Raw genomic sequence first — 20,759 nt, 5'->3', positions numbered from 1 at the left:
AAGCCCTTATCAAGCAAGTCTTGCAACTGTTCTTTCAATCTTTTCAACTCTAATGGGGCCATACGATATGGCGGAATAGAAATGGGCTGAGCGCCCGGATCCAAATCAATGCAAAAGTCAATATCTCTGTCGGGCGGCATGCCCGACAGTTTTGCAAGAAATACCTTTGGAAACTCACGTAAAACAAGCACAGAATCCATAGAGGGAACCTCGGCACTAGAATCACGAACATACGTCAAATAGGCCAAACATCCCTTTTCAACCATACGCCGAGCCTTTATATATGAGATAACCCTACAGGTGGAATACGCAGTAGTCCCTCTCCACTCTAAATGAGGTAGATCCGACAAGGCTAAGGTTACAGTCTTGGCATGACAGTCCAAGATAGCGTAGTAAGGTGATAACCAGTCCATCCCTAATATGACATCAAAATCAACCATATCCAAAAGTAACAGATCTACTTGGGTCTCAAGACCCCCAATCATAACTATACATAAACGATGGACACAATCCACCACAATAGAATTACCTACCGGTGTAGACACATATACATAGCACTCAAAGAATCACTAGGCATGATCAGATACGGGGCAAAATAAGATGACACGTAGGAGTATGTAGACCCTAGATCAAATAGAACTGAAACATCTCTACTACAGACCAGAACGGTACCTGTGATAACTACATCGGAGGCCTCAGCCTCGGGCCTGGCTGGAAGAGCATAACATCGGGGTTGAGGCCTACCACTCTAAGCTACGTCCCTAGGACGACCTCCTGTTGGCTGGCCTCCACCTCTAGCGGCCTGACCTCCACCTTTAATACCTCTACCTCCACCTCTAGCACCCCTACCCCTACCCGTAGCTGGCTGATCGGGCAGTGGAATACCCGGTGCCTGAACCATAGCACGGAAACCTGTTACTGTGACTGAACACCTACTAATCTCGGACAAGCCCTCCGGATATGACCATACTCACCGCACTCAAAGCATCCACCTGAGTGCCGCGGTTAAGGGAACTAAGACTGACCCTGGCGGGCCGGCTGACCATGAGAATAACTCTGAATAGGAGGTGCTCTGATAGGAGCTAATGGTTCACGGTAGGACTGCTGATCAGAATACTGCATATGAGAACCACGACCACCTGAAGCACCATGAGAAGTCTGAAGTGCTGAATGAAACGGTTTGGGAGGATGGCCCCTGCCAAAAGAATCCCTGCCTCCAGATGAGGCACCACTGAACCTGTCTAAATGACGAGGCCTCTTGTCATACCCCTGACCACTCCCCTGCAATAGAACTATCTCAACTCTCCTGGCCACATTGGCTGCATCCTGGAAAGAAATCTCGCTCCTAGTCTCCTTAGCCATCTGCAATCTAATCGGCTGAGTGAATCCCTCAATGAACCTTCTTACCCTATCTCTCTCTCTCTCGGTATGAAGTATGATAAGAGCATGACGGGCCAAAGCAATGAATCTGGTCTCGTACTGAGTGACAGTCATAGAACCCTACTAGAGACGCTCAAACTACCTCTGATAGTCCTCCCTCTGAGTGATAGGAAGAAACTTCTCCAAAAATAGCTGAGAGAACTAATCCTAAGTCAAGGCAGGCGACCCAGCTGGCCTGGCCAAATAATAATCCCTCTACCAAGTCTTGGCAGAACCTGACAGATGAAAAGCAGCAAAGTCGACCCCATTGGTCTCCACTATCCCCATATTCCGAAGAACCTCATGGCAGTTATCCAAATAATCCTGGGGATCCTTTGAAGATGTACCTCCATAAGTAATAGTGAATAGCTTGGTGAACCTGTCCAATCTCCACAAAGCATCGACAGACATAGCTGCTCCATCACCGGTCTAAGCTACCATACCCGGCTGAACTGCTCCCACTGGCTGAGCTGTTGGAGTCTGAAACTGGGGAGCCATCTATTCCAAAGTGCGGGTAGCGGGAGTTTGTGCTCCTACCCCAGCCTGAGAGATGGTTAGTGCTACATAAAGTAAGCCTGCCCGGGTGACAATCTCCATAAGGCCCACTAGACAGACCAGAGTATCCTGGAGTATTGGGGTAGCAATGAACCCCTCTAGGACCTAAGCTGGGCCCATCGGAATTGTCTGGGCCGGAACCTCATCATCAAACTCTACCTAAGGCTTTGTCGCTGGTGCTGCTGCTCTGGGTTGAGCTCTGCCCTACCTCGGCCCCTAGCATAGCCTCAGCCTTGTCCTCTACCCCTCGTGGGAACTACTGCTGGGGACTCGGGCTGCTGGTCAGTGGATGAAGAAGCGCGTATTCTCGCCATCTGCAAAAGAACAGAGTAGAAATTCAATTAGCATTGAGAAACCAAACCACACGACAGAGATGAATAGAAGTGAAATTATTCCTAACTCTGCAGCGTCTGGAGGATAAGCATAGATGTCTCCGTCCGATCCCTCAAACTCTACCAAGCTTGTCCGTGAATTGTGAGACCTAAGCAACCTAGAGCTCTGATACCAACTTGTCACGACCCGGATTTCCCACCCTCGAGAGTCATGATGGTGCCTACTTGTGAAAGCTAGGCAAGTCGAGTATTATAGATTCATTAACCCCCTTTTACTTAGCCTTCTTAACAGTTTTAAAATAACATGTGATCAACAGTGGAATAATAGTAATAATTAAAAAAATGTGGAAGACAAAATCTGATAACTTAGCCAAATACAAGTATGAAAAATACAAAGTACATCTCTACCCAGAACTAGTGTCACAATATCACGGACCATCTATGAGTACTACAAATAGTTGTCTGGAAAGAAAGATACAATCTGTCTTTGAAGTAAATGAAAACAAAATATAAAGATAGAAGGAGACACCAGGGCCTGCGAACGCCTGCAGGACTACCTCAGGTCTCCTGAAGGACTAAAGGCAGCAACCTCTCTCTACAGCTCAAATGCTTCAGCACTAGGATCTACACACAGTGCAGAGTGTAGTATCAGCACAACCGACCCCATGTGTTGGTAAGTGTCGAGCCTAACTGATGGGTTTTCAATGTCTTAACCTTATGCTTCTTATATTTTGATGATCTAACAAACTTATTGTGAAGAACTGGATAGAGAATCTGTTCCAAAGGATACATTTCATATGAACTTGTTAGTAAATGGACGAACGATCACAGAGAGAAACACAACAAGGACTCGGTGACCTGGTCCCTTAGGGTTCTCTGACAGAAGTACAGGTTAAGTGCACAGCTGGAACGTAGTAGAAGAAAGTGACCATCGGGTAACTATTACAGAAGAGGAACACAACCAGGACCTGGTCCGTTGGTGTGTCCTGACAGAAGTACAAAGTCCACTATCCAGCTAGAACGCAACTGCCCAGAAGTGGCTGTGCAGACAGTGCAACAGTCACTTCTCACTGGGAAGAAGTACACCAAGAGTTGACATCACTATCTATTGTGATATCTTTTATGATAAAACAACCTGGTGCAAGACCATTACTTGTGCATTCAGTGATATTCTCTCAAGAATAAAAGGCATTCATCCGACATTAAAGTCATTGGTGTGTCAAGAACAAGAAAATAACTCCACTAAGGATCAGTTTCTAAACAAGTCCTATGTATATCCATAGTTGAGTTCTACATTGTAATTCCTAATTTGCTTTCTCAGAAGCGTCGTCTTAGGAACAAACCAAATTCGTAAACTTTAGAGTTTATGTTGTGACTAGGAATAGTCACAAGTTAAATCCTTTGTAACTAGGAGAGTTAGACAGTGGCTTGTGGTGGTTGCATCATAAGTTAGTTTGAAGTCTTTGCAAAAGGGTGTTTGCAAAGTGGCTTGTAATAGGTAGATTACAAGTTAGTTGAGTTAAAAGCCTACAAGAGTAGGTCGTGGTTTTTTGATCCCCTTATGTAGGATTTTTCCACGTAGAAAATCTCTTGCCTTCTTTACATTCAGTCTTTACTGCATTCTACGTATCAGTCTCATAGAGGACCAGGTACTCTACAGTTTGGTGGAATCATATAAGCTATCACTAACCTCGGTAAAGTAGTGACGAGGCTAGGATAAGACTACCAAATAAACCTGTGCATTTTAAAGCATATACGACCAGTAATAATAACGGAAACTAGCAGTTAAAAATGGGAAGGGGAACATGTTACGGGGGAATATTAAGTACCAACAGTAACTCAAGAGAAAACTTAAGAACATTTTAAAGTCAGCATCAGTAAGAATAAGGAAACAGTAATAAATCAATATCCACTTTTATTCTTTATTGTTGCGTCGCGCAACCCGATCCAAATAATATAACTCTGTTGCGGCGTACAACCCGATCCAAGTCATATATCACTGTTCCAGTATGCAACTCGATCCAATCATAATTCTCTATTGCGGCGTGCAACCCGATCCAATCATAATTCTCTGTTGTGGCGTGCAACCCGACCCCTCCTATCCTCTGTTATTACTCCATATTACGGCGTGCAACCCTATCCTATATAATATTGTTGCGGCATGCAACCTGATCCCAATATACAATTCAACATCAATCACAAGAGAATCTCGGCAAGGGAATAATAAGGAAACAACACTATCCCGAAAAGGGAATCAACAATGAGAATAAACACATCCCGGCAAGGGAACCAACAATAAGAATTAAATACGTCCCAGCAAGAGAATCAGCTATAACCAAACTTGTATCAACATTTAACTTCACAAATGAAACCTCAACTAGAACCAATACTCAACAATAAGCAAATACCATGAGAACAATTATAATTCTTGCCCAACACGGAGAATCAACAACTTAGGCATTTGTAGTACTTATTAAGAGCACAACGATTATAATTTAAAACTCACGGGCATGCTTGACAACGGCGTATAGATACTCGTCACCACACCTATACGTCGTACACTATACTAGCACATAGCAAATAAAAGTACAATACCTATTCCCTCAAGCTAAGGTTAAGCCAAACATTTACCTCGAATTTCCACGGCCAACTCAAGCCTCAAACGTCGCTTTTCCTTTAGAATTCGCCTCCAAATTACTTGTATCTAGTCCAAATTAATTTAACAATATTAATAAATGCTAAGGAATTCATATCAAATGCTTAAATATAGATTTTCTACCATTTTCCCAAAATGTCAAAAATCGACCCCGGGCCCGCTTGATCAAAACTCGAGGTTCGGATCAAAACCCGATTACCCATTCACCCACGAGCCCAAATATGCAATTAGTTTCGAAATCCGACCCCAAAACGAGGTCTAAATCCTAATTATTCAAAAAACCCTAACTCTACCCAAATTCCTAATTTCTACCATGAAAACTCTGGATATAATTGAAAGAGTAAAGTTTAGAATTGATTACCAATACTTTGGGGATGAATTTGTGTGAAGAAAATCGCTTCTAGTCCTTGGATATTCGAAAATATGAAGAAAAATGAGTTCTGTCCGTGTTGGAGTCTGTTTTAAAATGACTGGGCAAGCCTTCATCGTGTTCGCGATGGGCCTATCGCGTTCACGATGGGCCAGGCTCAGATGACCTTCGTGTTCGCGGTCGAGTGGCCGCGTTCGCGTAGAATAAAATCCCTTCCTCTAGTCCCCAGCCAAAAAGGCCTTCGCGTTCGCGATAGCAGGTCCGCATTCGCGAAGGGTAACCCCCCCTCCCCGCGCTTCGCATTCGTGTCCTGAGCTCCGTGTTTGCGATGAACAAATCTGACACCTGAGGAACTTGCCTTACACGTTCGTGAGAGAAGTCATGTGAACGCGAAGAACAAAATCACTAGGCACCTGAGACAGCAAAACTTACAACTTTTCTAAGTGTAAAAACATCCTGAAACCTATCCGAAACTCACCTGAGCCCTCGGGGCTCCAAACCAAACATGCATACTAACTCAAAAACATCATATGAACTTAGTCGTATAATCAAATCGCCAAATTAACATCTTTAACAACGAGTTTAGCATCAAAATCAAAGAAGAATCTCAAGATCTCTTAAGTTCAAGTTTTAACAACCGAGGGTCTGATTCATGTCATATCAAGTCCGTTTCTTACCAAATTTTACAGGCTCAACCTAAATGCCATATAAGATCTGTATCGGATTCCGGAACCAAGATACGAGCCCGATACCATCAATTTCAAATACATTTAACTTTCCAAAAACTCTTAAATTTTCAATTAAATAATTTTCTTCAAAAATTCATTTCTCGGGCTTGGGACCTAGGAATTCAATTACGGGCATATGCCCAAGTCCCATATTTTCCAACGGACTCTCCAGGACCGTCAAACCACGGGTCCGAGTCCGTTTACCTAAAATATTGACCGAAGTCAACTTCAATTCAATTTTTTAAAAGCCAAATTAACATTTTCATCAAATTTTCACATAAAAGCGTTCCTGATATATGTCTGGACCGCGCACGTAAATCGAAGTGAGATAAAATGAGGCTTTTAAGGCCTGGAAACACAGAATTTACTTGTAAATCAAGTGATGACCTTTTGGGTCATCACAATGTTGGCCTTATAGGTCCGTATGTCACATGTATAAGTTTTTGTATCAGGTTGGGTCCTCTTATATTGAGTATTCCCTTATGTTTATTTTGGTTAACCCATGATGACCCGTTTGGCCCATTTGCCAATGAGAGTACGATAAGAAAGATATGTATGTTGGTACTTGGTTAAGTAAGGTACCGGGTGCCCATTGCGACCCATTGGTTTGGGTCGTGAATTTAAATCTTATCTATTTTCTTATAATCTTGATATAAATATTTATATTATTTTAAATTAATATTCGAAATTATTAAATTATTTAAATTTATTAATAATATTTTTAAGTATTATAGTAAAAATTTTAATATTTTGATTTAGTTATTTACTATTAATTAATTAAATTAAGTTAGAAGTGGCTTTTTCTGGTTATGTCATATAGCTAAATTAGTTATTAGTTAATACATTACATGTGGCTAATTTTAAGGCTGCCATTTGGCATAAGGAGATGGCTTCTTCCTCTCCTATTAATAATATATATAGAAGATATCTATCTATATTATATTAAAAGCACGAAAGCTTTTAGTGAAATGTCGTTCGCCTTTTTTATCCTTCGTAAGTATATAATGTGTCAGATAAAACTATAATTATGGACACAAAGAATTTGAAAAATCAAAATTTCAGCAATTAATATCACATTAGGTTGTACTATTATATTTTATCAAAGGTCGATTTTTCATAGTATTAGTGTCATTTTAGGTTTATGATTCTTTTACCAAAGTTGCTCAGCAGGTAATGTTAGTTTATGTTTAGTTTTTTTTTTTGGGTTATAATTGCCGTAGGATACAATTTAAAGCTAATTTTTGATTTTTCAAAATTTTCACATAGAATCCAATAAGGAGAAGAAATTATTGTCACAAGGTTTAATATTCTTCTACCATAATTGCCATAAGATACGAAGTCAATACAGTTTAGGTTTAAATTTCTTTTAACAAACTTAGTCAATTTTATTTTCTAGAATTGTAAAATGAAAACTATTTAAAATAGGGAGGAACACTTCTATAAAATGAAGCCAACTTTTCATTTTTTTGTCACCGTTTGAAAGGTAAATTTGTTTGTGCTTGTCAGTTTTGATTTTTGACTACAATATTTCATGTACGATTACCAGTTTAAAATTACTTATTTATAAATTTTGCATAGGTTTTTGGATCATTGCATTTTATATCATGCAATGTCAACATTGCAATGTCAGTATTTTTATTGTGTATTATTAATTTTTTAGCTGAAGGTAACTACAGGAATAGTCAAGTTTCTATTTTTCCTTTAACCTGCTTTGTATGTTTATTCATTTGTTTCTAATACATTTTGAATCAAAATAAACAGTGCTGGTGTATTTTTTATTCTGAAATGTATTTGTGAGATTTTTGGTTATAAAGATATTTTTTGTTATATATACAATATCAAATATCAGTTTATTGTTCCAATTTTTTCATGTTGTAAGTTAGATGAACAGTTGATTGGGTCAATCTAAGTTAGTAATTATGATAATAGTTTTGTTGTCCACTCTTATATAAGACGAGACTCCACTGGCTTATTTTAAACTATGGTATTTGGTTTTATTTTAATTTTATCGTATTTGATTTTACTATAAAGTTATTGTATTTGGTTATGTATTCTTGTATAGGGTTTGTACAAAAGGCCTTTTGCAGCATTTAGTAGCTTATATTATTAAGAAATATAGTTTTGTACTTTTATGATGACATCGTCTAATAATCCTCATAGATTCAAGAGATTTTACATTTTAATGGACATATAAGTGAGTAGAGTTGAAGTAAGATATCCTCTCTATATTTCCTTCTAAGAATTCAAAAGGAAGTAACAAAAAAAAGTTGTCATAGGTCACTAATGCTTGATATAAATTGAGACTCGATATATAATTTAAATAAATTTTTAAACTCATATTTTATAACGATTGAGTTCATTACAAGGGTGATAGGACTTCATCACAATATCAAAAAGATACTTATTTAATTGCAGTTTTTTTTTTTAAAAAAATTGTTGATCTAGCTAAATAAGATAAATCATCATTTTTTAAAAATTTAGTTTATAAACTCAAACACATTATAACTTTTTTAAAATTTTGCACTCATTAAGATTGGATACACGCGCACTGCGCGTACCCTAAAATTAGTAGATATAGATATAGATAGAGATAGAGATAAAAATAGATATAGACATAGACATGGATGTTTGTTGATTATTTATAACTAGTTAAGTAGACCGCGGTTTGCACGGTTATAAGAAAAGTGAATTTATGATACTAATTTATTATAAATTTAACCGAGATATATAACAGATGAAATTTTCATGTATGTACTTCATCTATAAACTAACAGGGAAAAAGGAAGAACCAAATATCCCTTTATTAATTCTTTAAAATAAAAGAGGATTATCGTCTAATTCACAACTACTTATTGGCAAAAATAAAAAAAAAACATGTCGATGAAGATTAGCATCACGAAGCTTAGCCTCAATTTTCAGCAGGAAAAGTTCTTTGCTTAGAGTAATACATCCCTATCCTAATCACTGTTGGAATTTACTTGGCTTCTCCTCTTAAATTTTCGCGAAAATATTATTAATTCTAGTACTTATTTGTCGTGGTTGATTGTCACTTCTTACCATGATTAAACTATTAGATGAATTGCAAATATTTAATTCAAATTGATAAGAAAAAATCGTGTGACCTAAATTGAATACTTTGCAAAAAAGCATAGTTCTCATTATAACAAAATTCTATATAATGAACAATGAAGAATATATACAATACTTCTTTGGAGAAAAGGCATACTTATGAAAATACAAAACTACTTCATATTTCAAAAAAAAAAAAAAAACTCAACATCCAAAATCAAGAATATTTCCTCACTTTCCTAACACTTAACATGTCAAAGTTCAAATGAACTTACATATTACTACTATTATCACTTTGCATGCAAAATTCCAAGTTTGATGCTAGTAGATCGAAGAGTACTGGCATTAGATAAGTTAAAGAAATCGTCAATAATCATTAAGCCACAATAAAGTGAAACGACTTCTATATCCAGATAGAACAAAACACATTCTTGGAGGACCTGCATTTCCATTTCTTCCATATAGTATATCCCATCATGTTCATTCAACGGAATATATAATACTGTCATTAAAACAAAGAATTAAAGAGATCTTAAGAAATTATATGAACAGAAAACTTGCCTTTGACGGTTCATAAAGATTTGACATTATATTGATATCGAACTCGATATGCGTGTAGCAATGACAGTAGTATTATAAGTGCTTACGAAGAACGTAGTTACGAAGAGAAAGAGACGGAGATCAGCCGACATTTGATTGATCAATTGCTTAATCTTGAACGACAGCATCAATAAAGTGGAGAAGTAATTTTTACTTTCTAATGTAGAATTACCCAGGAAATAGATATTCTGGAAGAAAGGACAACTTCTTGATAAAAAGAATAGGCATAAGAGATGAGTTACAATTGAAATTATGACATCAAAAAGTCACGACAGTTGGAAGAAACGTTTTCTTAACCTCTTTTATTACTTGTATAATTAATAATTTCCGAAATGGTGATATTAGTTTCTTAGACGGTTATTTTACCTCTTAGAGATATTAAAAAGGGTGGCTTTTAAAATTCTTAAATCGGAACGTTACACCAATTAAAGAATATCGTCCTCTTGAATTGAAATAGTTAACATGAAAAATGAAATTAAAATTCAAAAAAAGAAGAAAAAAAATAAATAGAATTATTGGCAAAGGAGAGTGCCAAGTAACCTTGCCTTATAAGCATGTTTACTAATTTTGTTTCTAAATTCAAGCACTTTACAACGTGTGGCACGACTCTCGGAAAGTCATTTCAGGCATGATTTCAAGATAGTATATTTTTTCCTTTCTAAAACCCTAACACCAAAAACAATCTCCCTCCCTCTCTCTTCTCCACATGGCATCTTTAGCTCTACCTGGAAGCTTTTTAGCTACCAGCAAACCTCGTCCTTGTAGATATGCTGCCGGAGACTCAATTATAGTAAGCAATTTTCTCTTCCCCTTTACTACTAGATTAATTATGTGGCGAGAACAACGCGCTGCTATCTTAATGTTGTTGTGGCATTGTAGAGATGTAATGTGGCAGAACCATTAAGGTTTAACAAGGAGAATGGGGGATCAAGCATGGCTCTTCAGATTAATGGTGACAGTTCATTTAACAATCTTTGGACCGCTAATCAAGTAAGGAGATTTCCAGTTCCACATGCTCAAAATGATACTAGACTCCGGATTTTCTCTGGCACTGCCAATCCTGCACTTTCTCAGGTATTAATTGTAGTTGGTATTTTTACTTCTACTTCATTGTAAAAATAATAAGAAATTGACGTTATAATTGATGCCTTCGCAGCAGCTAAAGTAAAGGAAACACACATTTGAATTTAGGGATTGCTTGAAAGAATAAACTGTAGACTTAATTGCAACTTGAGCATAAGAAATTTTAGGCGTTAATTGAAAGTTAAGCTTCAATTCTTTATTCTGTCTACCTCTCCTTGGTAATTGCAATAAACTTCAATTAATGCCAAAAATAGATGATTAATGCCTAAAGAAACAGAGGATTCGACTTTAGGGATTGTTTGAAAGAAAAAGCTCTGTAGGCTCAATTGCAACATGAGTATAAGATACGTTAGGTGTTACTTGACTCAATTCTTTTTCCTGTCTTGCTCTCCATGGTAATTATTATAGACTTCATTTATGAGCTGATATCAGATGAAGATGATTAAGGAATGTTTGAATATACACAACCTTAATCTCCATTCTAGAGTTACTGAAATTGAGACTACAGAGTCATATTGGGACTACAGAGTCATCCAAGGCATTCTTCAAAGCTCTAAAGATTCTATGAAAGTTAAAAAAGGAAGTGCAAAAACAATGTATTCCAGTATTTTACATTGGTCAAATAAGTAAAAGAGTAGTGCTAAAAAACTACTAACATTTTATTTTATTCGATTCAACAATGGAGGGATAGCGTGGTGGTAAATACTTTTTAACATCCAACTATAAGTTTGGGGGTTCTAGTGTCACAGCCCAAGCCTATGGCACGTATTGTCTGTTTTGACCTAATAGACCTCACGGATTTGTCCCATCATTTAGTTCAAAAGTGCGTGTACCATGTGAACTTTGTGCTATGCCTTATAAAGTTTTTTATCTCCTATTCCATGCGGGATTTGCCTTAACTGTCATATGCACTCCTTCCTTGCCAGCCTAGAAGCCTGCTAGTTCTTCTCTTTGACCAGTTTGACTCCATCATAGGTGTCATATAAGATCAGCTAGGAGCAAGTGGGAAAAGGTCAAGCTTGGGCTCCAGGGTAAGGGTAAGGGGGTTTAGGGGATTGAGTTTACCACGTCAAAGTAACAATAATAAAAATAAAAATTTGCTTGCTTCATCATCTCTACCAATGCGGTTCTTTTAATTCCATTAGAAGTTGTTTAATAGTTTTTGGGTAATACCGTTATGTGTTCTTTTGATGTGTCATTACTGATGGATATGCTGCCTGTTTCATAGGAAATTGCTTGCTACATGGGTTTGGAACTTGGAAAGATAATGATAAAACGTTTTGCTGATGGCGAAATCTATGTCCAGTTACAAGAGAGTGTTAGGGGTTGTGATGTATATCTTGTCCAACCTACGTGTCCTCCTGCTAATGAAAATCTGATGGAACTCTTGATAATGATTGATGCTTGCCGTAGAGCCTCAGCCAAAAATATTACTGCAGTGATTCCGTACTTTGGGTATGCCCGTGCTGATCGTAAGGTAATTCTATGTTGCTTGTCCTATTAAATGGTAAATAAATGATCGAGTATGTCATAGATTCTTGTTATTTCCATGTTGAAAATTAGTTGTTTAAAACCAAGATGGTACAGCTACCATAATACATGTTTGATCAGATGGGTGTGTCAATAAGCAATGCATATTCTTCTCAACTTGGACCTAGCTTAATAAGTTGAGCTACAGAGTTGATTCAGGTCCGATGAATTTTATGTAACCGTGAAACGATTGAATATTATGAATGCTTTATCTTTGAAGCCATTTCTGTTTTTGATTAAGATGAATAAGAATTTGGTATGTGAAGGTGGAATCTTTTTCCTAGAAGGGATTTTAATGATTGGGAAGTGGAAAAACTATGTATTTTGCTTCAGAGGTTAAACAACATAACCTTGGATCACAACAAAACAGACTCCATAGGTTGGAAAAGCGATCAACAGGGTCTCTTTTCAGTCCAAAGTTGTTACCACATGCTGGATTCTAGCAGCGATGGGGTATTATGGCCTTGGGAAAAGGTTTGGAGAAGCAAGGCTTCTTTGGAGGTTTCTTGTTTCTCTTGGATTGTTGCTCGGGAGGCTTGTCTCACACAACTGAACCTCCAAAAGAGGGGGTGTCAACTGTGCAGTAGATGTCCATTGTGTGAAGAGCATCCGGAAGAAGTTGGCCACCTCTTCTTGCATTGTAGGGTCACTAGGCAGCTGCGGAATATGTTTCTGGTAATTCTGGGCATGAGTTGGACCATGCCAAAATCAATTGTTGAGCTCTTGCAAGGTTGGAGCAGAGAGGGGCTTAGTAAGAAGTCTCTAAGAACTTGGAATACCATACCTAAACAATAGAATTTTTAAAGGCACAACGAGAAACATTCACAGCCTTAAACAAAGATGTATTTTTTTGTTAGCTTTTTGGTGCAATCTGGTAATTGAACATGATGTAGATGGAATGCTAGATACAATAGAGGGTTTGCACAACCTGTAATTATGCCTGATGCACTGGCTTAGTGCATAAATTTATAATATCTTTAATTACTTATCAAACAAAAATTAAAATATATGCATGTCCTCATTTTTACAAACATTTGCCTATTCTGGATTGAATGGGCGAGGGGTACTTGAGTTTTGGTGTGGTCAGTATTAACAGAGATAAACCTTAGTTCTTAGCTAGTCTAGTTCAGTCAAATGCCCAATCCTTTTGCAGACTCAAGGTCGTGAATCAATTGCTGCCAAACTTGTAGCAAACCTGATTACAGAAGCTGGTGCAGATCGAGTTCTTGCTTGTGATCTTCATTCTGGCCAGTCAATGGGTTACTTTGATATTCCAGTGGATCATGTACATGGCCAGGTAATTTGTCAATAGCCACAATATTAACTTTAGCATTTTTGGCATCAGTATTAGGCATGATTTTGTAGAATGAGAAAGGCTTTCCTTCTGCTAGAAAATTGGAAAAATTGTATTCATTCATATGCTTATCTACCTTCTTTCTTTTGTGTCTGCATGTATAGCCTGTCATACTTGATTACCTTGCCAGCAAGACTATCTGCTCTGATGATCTAGTTGTGGTATCTCCGGATGTTGGTGGGGTTGCAAGGGCAAGAGCTTTTGCCAAAAAGTTATCTGATGCACCTCTAGCTATTGTGGATAAAAGACGTCATGGGCACAATGTTGCTGAGGTATTCTGGTTGCTAGTATTTTATTTGAGGTTTCTTCTTTTCCTCTTCTTTTATCCTTTTTCTTTTGTCTGGAGGGAGCACGTGGGGTTGGTTTGAGTTAGTTCATTTTGATGCTTTAAACAGCTTTTTGGTGAAGAACAAACTTTTTATATTTCTTCATCTATTGTATATTGGCTTTGCAGTGAAATTGTTATTACATGCAATTCCTCGTGCCAGGCTACGTGCTAAATCTGATTGTAATTTGGGCAATATGCTAACTTCTTTGTTTTGCTTACGGTGATACTTTTTTGGGCTTGCATATGCTTGCTTATAAATTTTGTGAATTCTCTTAATTGCATGATTGGTTATATACCGTTGAAATAAGATTCTCTTTCTTTCCTTGAAAGAAATTCAGTGTTGATTCCTCTAACTCTGACTGCTTTGGCTCTGCAACTTAAGCATCACTTTTCAACTTCTTGTACAACATGACTTCTCTTTACAAGCATTAAAGGTTCATCTTCCCAATTTTTTGGAATTGAGTTCCTGGGCTGTGGTTCAGCCATAGAAGCCACCTACTATGTCTTTTGCTATTTTGTCAGCTCACCTCCTTCAACATTATACTTTTAATAAAAAGCGCTAGCTTCATCGCTTGAAGCAAGGCGAGGCGACCTCTGTTGAGCTTTCAAGAGCTGAGGCGAGACGGCTTAAATGAAGAGCTCACTTTAGTTGAAGAGGCGAGAAGCGAGAAAGCAAGGAAGTGATCACTTCTTTAGGGTTTTTCGGAAAAGGCCACTTATTTAGAAGAAAAAGGGAAGGATGGGGACCTTTTTGGAAAAAAGGTTCTCTGCAATTTCATCCCTGCCTCTTCTCTGCGTCTAGGTTCCTGACTTTGTTCTCTGCTACTTTATTGCTGCTGCTGATGCTGATGCTTCTTCTTCTTTTTTTTTTTTTTTTCACTTTGTTAATTAATTTTATTTGGTAATCTTTCTTTTCCTTTTTTCACAGAATTCTATTGGACATGTTCTTTTCCCTCAGTTTCAATTGATTAATTGCTGCAACTGCTTTTTTTTTTTTCCTCTGTTTTCCAGTTTATATAATAAAAAAGAAGCCCAAATTAGTTTCAATTTATTCTGCTAATCGTTGGTTTACATATAAAAATCAGTTATAAATTGATTAATGACTTCTTCTTTTTTTACTTTCTAATAAAAGCAATTTAAGTGGCATCATCCAATAAATATGAACAAAGGAGAGACTTGTCTTATGGATGATTATTAGCTCTTTACTTGCTAATAGATACTGTATTATTTTGTTGAGTTGAATAGGAATGAAATAAAATAGAAATAGAAAGAAAAGAATCTAATTGCAAAAGTAAAAAGGGGATGTCTTTTTTCTTTCTTTTTCTTTTTATTCTTTCTTTCCTATAATTCAGTTTTGATTTCTATATCGAGAAATAATTCTTTTGTCATGATTCATGAACTAATGGACTCTCTAAATTTTTTCGTAATTAAAAATTCGAGGTTGAAATGTATATGTGATATTGCTATAAAGCGCATTTTATTTTAATGATAAGGTTATTAATCAACAAAGAAAAATGAATTTTCATAAAAGATGAGATGAATTCAGAAGCCCTTATTTATTAGTTTTAAATATAGCAAACATAATTCCCTTGGTCTAACTTGGTGTTGTTCATTTAGTTACTTTATTTATTTGTGCAATGATCATTTAAGATCTTTTAAAAATTCTGCTTCACTTCACCGAAGCGAGCGCTTTGCTCCACACTTTAAGCAAAGCAGGGCCCTATCGCTTTTTTGCGCTTCGTGCTCTCAAAATCACTGTCATGAACGTACCTTTACATGTTTTGAACATGTTAGACCAAGTACAAGAATCCTCTTGCATATGACATCATCAATACTTGTGTCAGTCCCTCCATATATCATAACTCTCTATGTACCTGTTTATGTTTTTCTTTTGGTGAGCACTAACTTGCTGCTTTTCTGCTCATAGGTAATGAATTTGATTGGCGATGTTAGGGGAAAAGTGGCAGTTATGGTTGATGACATGATTGATACGGCTGGTTAGTACTTTTCGTTTTCGCTTACTGGTCTTATTTTATTGCAGTTTTGTTTTGTGATAAAAGCAATCTGCACCTCCTTTTCTACGCTATGGAGCTTTTCAATTTTGTTTTAAGTTAAGTGGTCAAATATGAAAGCAAGAAACTACAAAATTATTTTCGCCCCTTTTGTTCTATGTGAAGTGCTATATCACAAATTAATTGTTTTTTTTGGTTTTGTTATTGTATGTATTACTAGCTATTATTGTTTAGGCATGATTTTGACCTGGCTGGGTGACATACTTCATGCTCATGTTCTGCTCCTTTTTCTCTTTTCTGTCCATTTCTTTTTTTCGGCATGATTGGTGATTTGGTTAGTTTATTATTGGTCAAAACTGATTATTCCCTGTTAATCTATAATTGTTTTCAGGTACTATTGCAAAAGGAGCTGCCCTTTTACATCAAGAAGGAGCCAGGGAAGTTTATGCATGCACCACTCATGCGGTTTTCAGGTACTTCTGGTTTACCCAAAGCTGGAGCATTGCATCAATTTTGGGCTTGCTTATTTTAATGAAAAGACTTTCCCTTCCATATCGTCATTATTAGCCTGAAATTACTTAATTACATCTGTTTCACAGTAAGTGGTGATGAACACATGTACACTATGGATCCCGATAAAATAAGTTCTCGGTCTATTCTCAGAACTGCATCAACTTGCTAATGGCAATCTTTTGGCACAAAAATAAAGGGGGAAGGGGAAAAAAGAATGCCCATCCAAATCCTTCTATTGTAATTAAATCACTAGGGCACTAGAGCATTGTTTTCATTGTGTCCTTCAAGATAAGACTTTGGATATCGAGATTCTAGGCTGCCCAACTTGTTGGTGAACTTTGCATGATACCTTTTTTGATAATGGTGGTGTGCGTCCCTTGATTATTCTGTTGGGTACCTGCTACCTCCCACTAATACAGGTACCTGGTAACTCTGTCCAACAAGGCTTAGGCGAATGGGAAGAAACACCTACTGTTTTTGTTGCCTTTGCTGGGATTTGAAGTCTGAATCTTAATCTTATTTTTTGCAGCCCTCCTGCGATAGAGAGGTTGTCGAGTGGACTGTTTCAGGAGGTAATCATCACAAATACCATTCCGGTGGCAGAACAGAACTATTTTCCCCAGCTGACCATTTTGTCTGTTGCAAACCTCTTGGGCGAAACGATTTGGCGTGTCCATGATGACTGCGCAGTAAGTTTTAGCTTCTCTTTTAAGATGAACTAGTTAAACAATGGTTTAATAACCCTTATCTGTCCTGTTTCATTAGTTATCCTTTTCCTTCCTGATTTGAATTGCGGGATAATGGCGTTATGTCATCGGATTTGTTTAAAAAAGTACAAGGTAGAACAAGCGAAGTTTCATTCTTTTTTCTTTTCTACCAAGTAGAAGAGCAAAGCTAATATGACATTGTTAATTGACATGGAGAAAAAATCACACCTTTTTGTTTCATTATTAAAGTTCTATAAATCTTGCAACACCTTGATTTAGGCTGCATTCTTGTATGATTCTTATGTGATTTTATAATTGCTTCTGGAAATAACTTAGGAACTCCATAGTTTTACTAGATTTAGGCAGTGGTTTACGACTGAGGAAACTTAAATAACACTAATAGTAATCAGCTCCTTAAAGTTTAAAGCTTTATACTACATGTACAATTCTACTTCTTTTATATGTGAATACTAACACCGGTTAGATTTGGGGCCTCCCTGTTTAAATTATGCAGTTTTAACATCTATCAAATATTTCTATTAGCTAGGAAGGTAATTCACTTTCACGATTTTAATGGTAATAGTGTCTATAGCAATCCTTGAGGAGAACGTTCAGTATGTGTCTTATCTAACCTTGCCACTCTTCTGTCTGTCTATACTTGTCAGGGCGGCTTTGAGCCTTACTCCGGCTTGGGAATTGATTAGTCCTTCATGTTCATTGCTTGTTTTGAAACTGTTATCTGAATCTTGAAGCAGTATTTTTAATGTTGCCTGGAGCTTGAAGCAGTATGTAAATCTACCAAAATTTTCGTCTAGTAACAAAGAGAGCATTTTCTGATGTACAGATATTTTGTGCGGAATGTTACATTGTAAATCTTTCAATCAGTGACTTGGATCCATGTAGTAGATGAGTCTTTTTGATTAATATGAAGCTTAATTGAATTGCTATTATGGAGCGTCATGAATCGCATCTTGCCAAAAGTACTGAGCAATAATAGCATCATGAATCTTATCTTGCCTAAAGTACTGAGCAAATTAAGGTTTGAAACGTGCCCTGAACAAATTTACCTTTTCTGTGCCGCACAAGTTCTCTTCCACTTGTATTTGTAGAAGCTGTCGGAATTCAGTTAAATATAGAAAGGATTCTGGGAACAAATCCAGAGCAATAGAGTTTTGAAGGGAATATGATTGCAGGAAGAAAACTATACGAAATGCCTGAGGATTATGTATGAAGGTTCTAGTATCTGCAGAAGAAAAAATGTAAAAAATAAGTCGAACCAAGCAGGTCGCACCATGTGTTTCAGGTGCTACGAATCGACACCGAGCAGGTCGCAGCTAATAGTCGAGGTGTGCATGAGCTTGTTCACACACTATCGTCATAGAGAAAAAAGAAGAATCTACACCAAGCATAGGTTAGGGAAGGCAATGGATACGGAGAATTTACACCAAGCATAGGTTGGGAAAGGTTGAATAAGTGAAAATTAGTTTGAGCCCTTAAAAAAGCTAACAAATAGGTTATGTGCAATGCACTATATTTTTTCATTCAAATTTAATACCAGAATTTAACACCACTAGGACGCCAACTTATTTTTGCGCATAAATTTCAAACCATAACATTGAAGACAAAATATACCATCCTCACTAAGTACCACAAGTGTAATTTTGTCCATCAGAATCCCAACTTCTCTAACTCACCCAAGCACAAAGGTCATCACCAAGTGATATGTTTTTCACCTTATTGGGCACAAACAACATATATATAATTGGGGATGGAATTTTACCAAAATATGTACTTTTGGCTTTCCACGGGTATATAGTTTTTAAGAGAACGCCAGAAATATGCAAATTGCATGTCTGAAATTTCATTTAAGGACATCGTGGAACCCTCAGACAGGTTGTGAAATAATATTTGACATAAATCACATTCTAAAAATGCGTTTTGTAAAACTTGTTGGAGAAACATGATCATTGGGGAGTGGATGCCCCCAAGGGCCAATGATAAAACGCATCAAAATAATCTATCACGAGGGAACACACTACTTGTTAATCTGCCGGGCTAGCCAATTGATAGCCCGGTTCGACCCGGTTCAGCCAGGGTTAGCCCGGTACGCTAGGGGTGGGACGGGTTGGGGGAGAGCCGGATGGGAACGAACATATTTTGGTAATCGGTGCCCCGCCAACCCAGTGTCATGACCCCGATTCGCCCTCCGTGAACCATCGTGACGGCACCTAGTCTCTACGACTAGGTAAGCCTATATTTGCGGAAGATAAACCAATTTGCGGAAGAACACAATTTAAAACAGAAAAAGTGTAATAAAACAACGTTTAAAAATGCCGCTCGGCATGCACAATATTAACTCTCAAAAACTAATACATTCCTCCCAAAACCCGGAAACCCATGAATCACAAGCTAAGGATATTACATAGTGCTCTAACTCCAGAATAGTCTAAAACAAGTAAATACAGAAGGGTTGTAACTACAAGAGAGAATAGAGAGAGACTCCTCGGTCTGCGGACACGGCAGATATACCTCGAAGTCTCCGAAGGGTCGTCTCGCCTCAAGGATGGTAAGTCTGAGTCAAGGTACCTAGATCTGCACATGAAAAACATGCGCAGAAAGGGCATGAGTATACCACAGCGGTACTCAGTTAGTGCCAAGCCTAATCTCGGTCGGGTAGTGACGAGGAAGGTCAGGCCCTACTGAGATAAAATAAAAATACAAGGTATGACAGTATAAGATAAGCAATACAGTTGAAAGCGAACAATAAGAATTAAATACAGGAATATAAGGAACTCAATAACTGAAATAGAGGCAAAAACAATCACAAGGATAACAACCGGGGATCTCTCAGTATCCCGAGGATCTCTTAGTACCCTCAATATATGCTAGGGATCTCTTGGTATCCCGAGGATCTCTCGATATCCTCAATATATGCTAGGGATCTCTTGGTATCCCGAGGATCTCTCGGTATCCTCAGTTCAAATCATAAATACGTACAGAGGATCTCCCGAGATGCCATCCCGTAGTCCCAAAGTAAAAACACACAGTAGCAATACAAGAATACTCAATTAAGCTCAATTTCGTATCAAGTAAACAAGTAATTCTAATCTAACATGCTTCACATAATTCATTTAAGGCAGTTTAAGCAAATAAACAGTTAAGTCAATAAGACATGCTTTTTCTAAGCTAACAACAAGTTTAAATTGCAAGTAAAATGAAACAGGAAAAGGAATACAATTGAAATTACTTAAAAAAAAACCAGATTTTCAACAATTAGCTCAAGTACACACTCGTTACCTCACGTACAAGGCATTTCAAATATCAAATATACCAAATACTAAGGGGAAGGTCCCCCACACAAGGTTAGACAAGCCACTTACCTCGAACCGGCTCAATAATCAACCCGAAACCACGTCTTTGCCACGAGTATTCGACTCCAAATGGCCCAAATCTATTTAATTCAATTGCATAATATAAATAACACTTCAAATAACTGATTCTAC

The 20,759-nt window shown here is 37.4% G+C and overlaps 1 protein-coding gene across 1 annotated transcript; it reads left to right on the top strand.

Annotated features, from left to right (window-relative positions):
* Positions 1-10,303: 10,303 nt before the first annotated feature.
* LOC107763114 (ribose-phosphate pyrophosphokinase 1) lies at positions 10,304-18,203 on the top strand. Its single transcript, XM_075254999.1, has 9 exons — positions 10,304-10,519; positions 10,609-10,803; positions 12,041-12,289; positions 13,496-13,639; positions 13,801-13,968; positions 15,952-16,021; positions 16,428-16,509; positions 17,079-17,238; positions 17,922-18,203. Exons 1-9 carry the CDS (start codon positions 10,436-10,438, stop codon positions 17,958-17,960), a joined length of 1,191 nt encoding a protein of 396 aa, XP_075111100.1. The 5' UTR covers positions 10,304-10,435; the 3' UTR covers positions 17,961-18,203.
* Positions 18,204-20,759: the final 2,556 nt, after the last annotated feature.

This window comes from Nicotiana tabacum, chromosome 1, assembly GCF_000715075.1.
Source record: "Nicotiana tabacum cultivar K326 chromosome 1, ASM71507v2, whole genome shotgun sequence".
NCBI lineage: Eukaryota > Viridiplantae > Streptophyta > Magnoliopsida > Solanales > Solanaceae > Nicotiana > Nicotiana tabacum.
The sequence above is the reverse complement of the archived record's forward strand: the minus strand, read 5'-3'. Positions and strand labels throughout refer to the sequence as shown.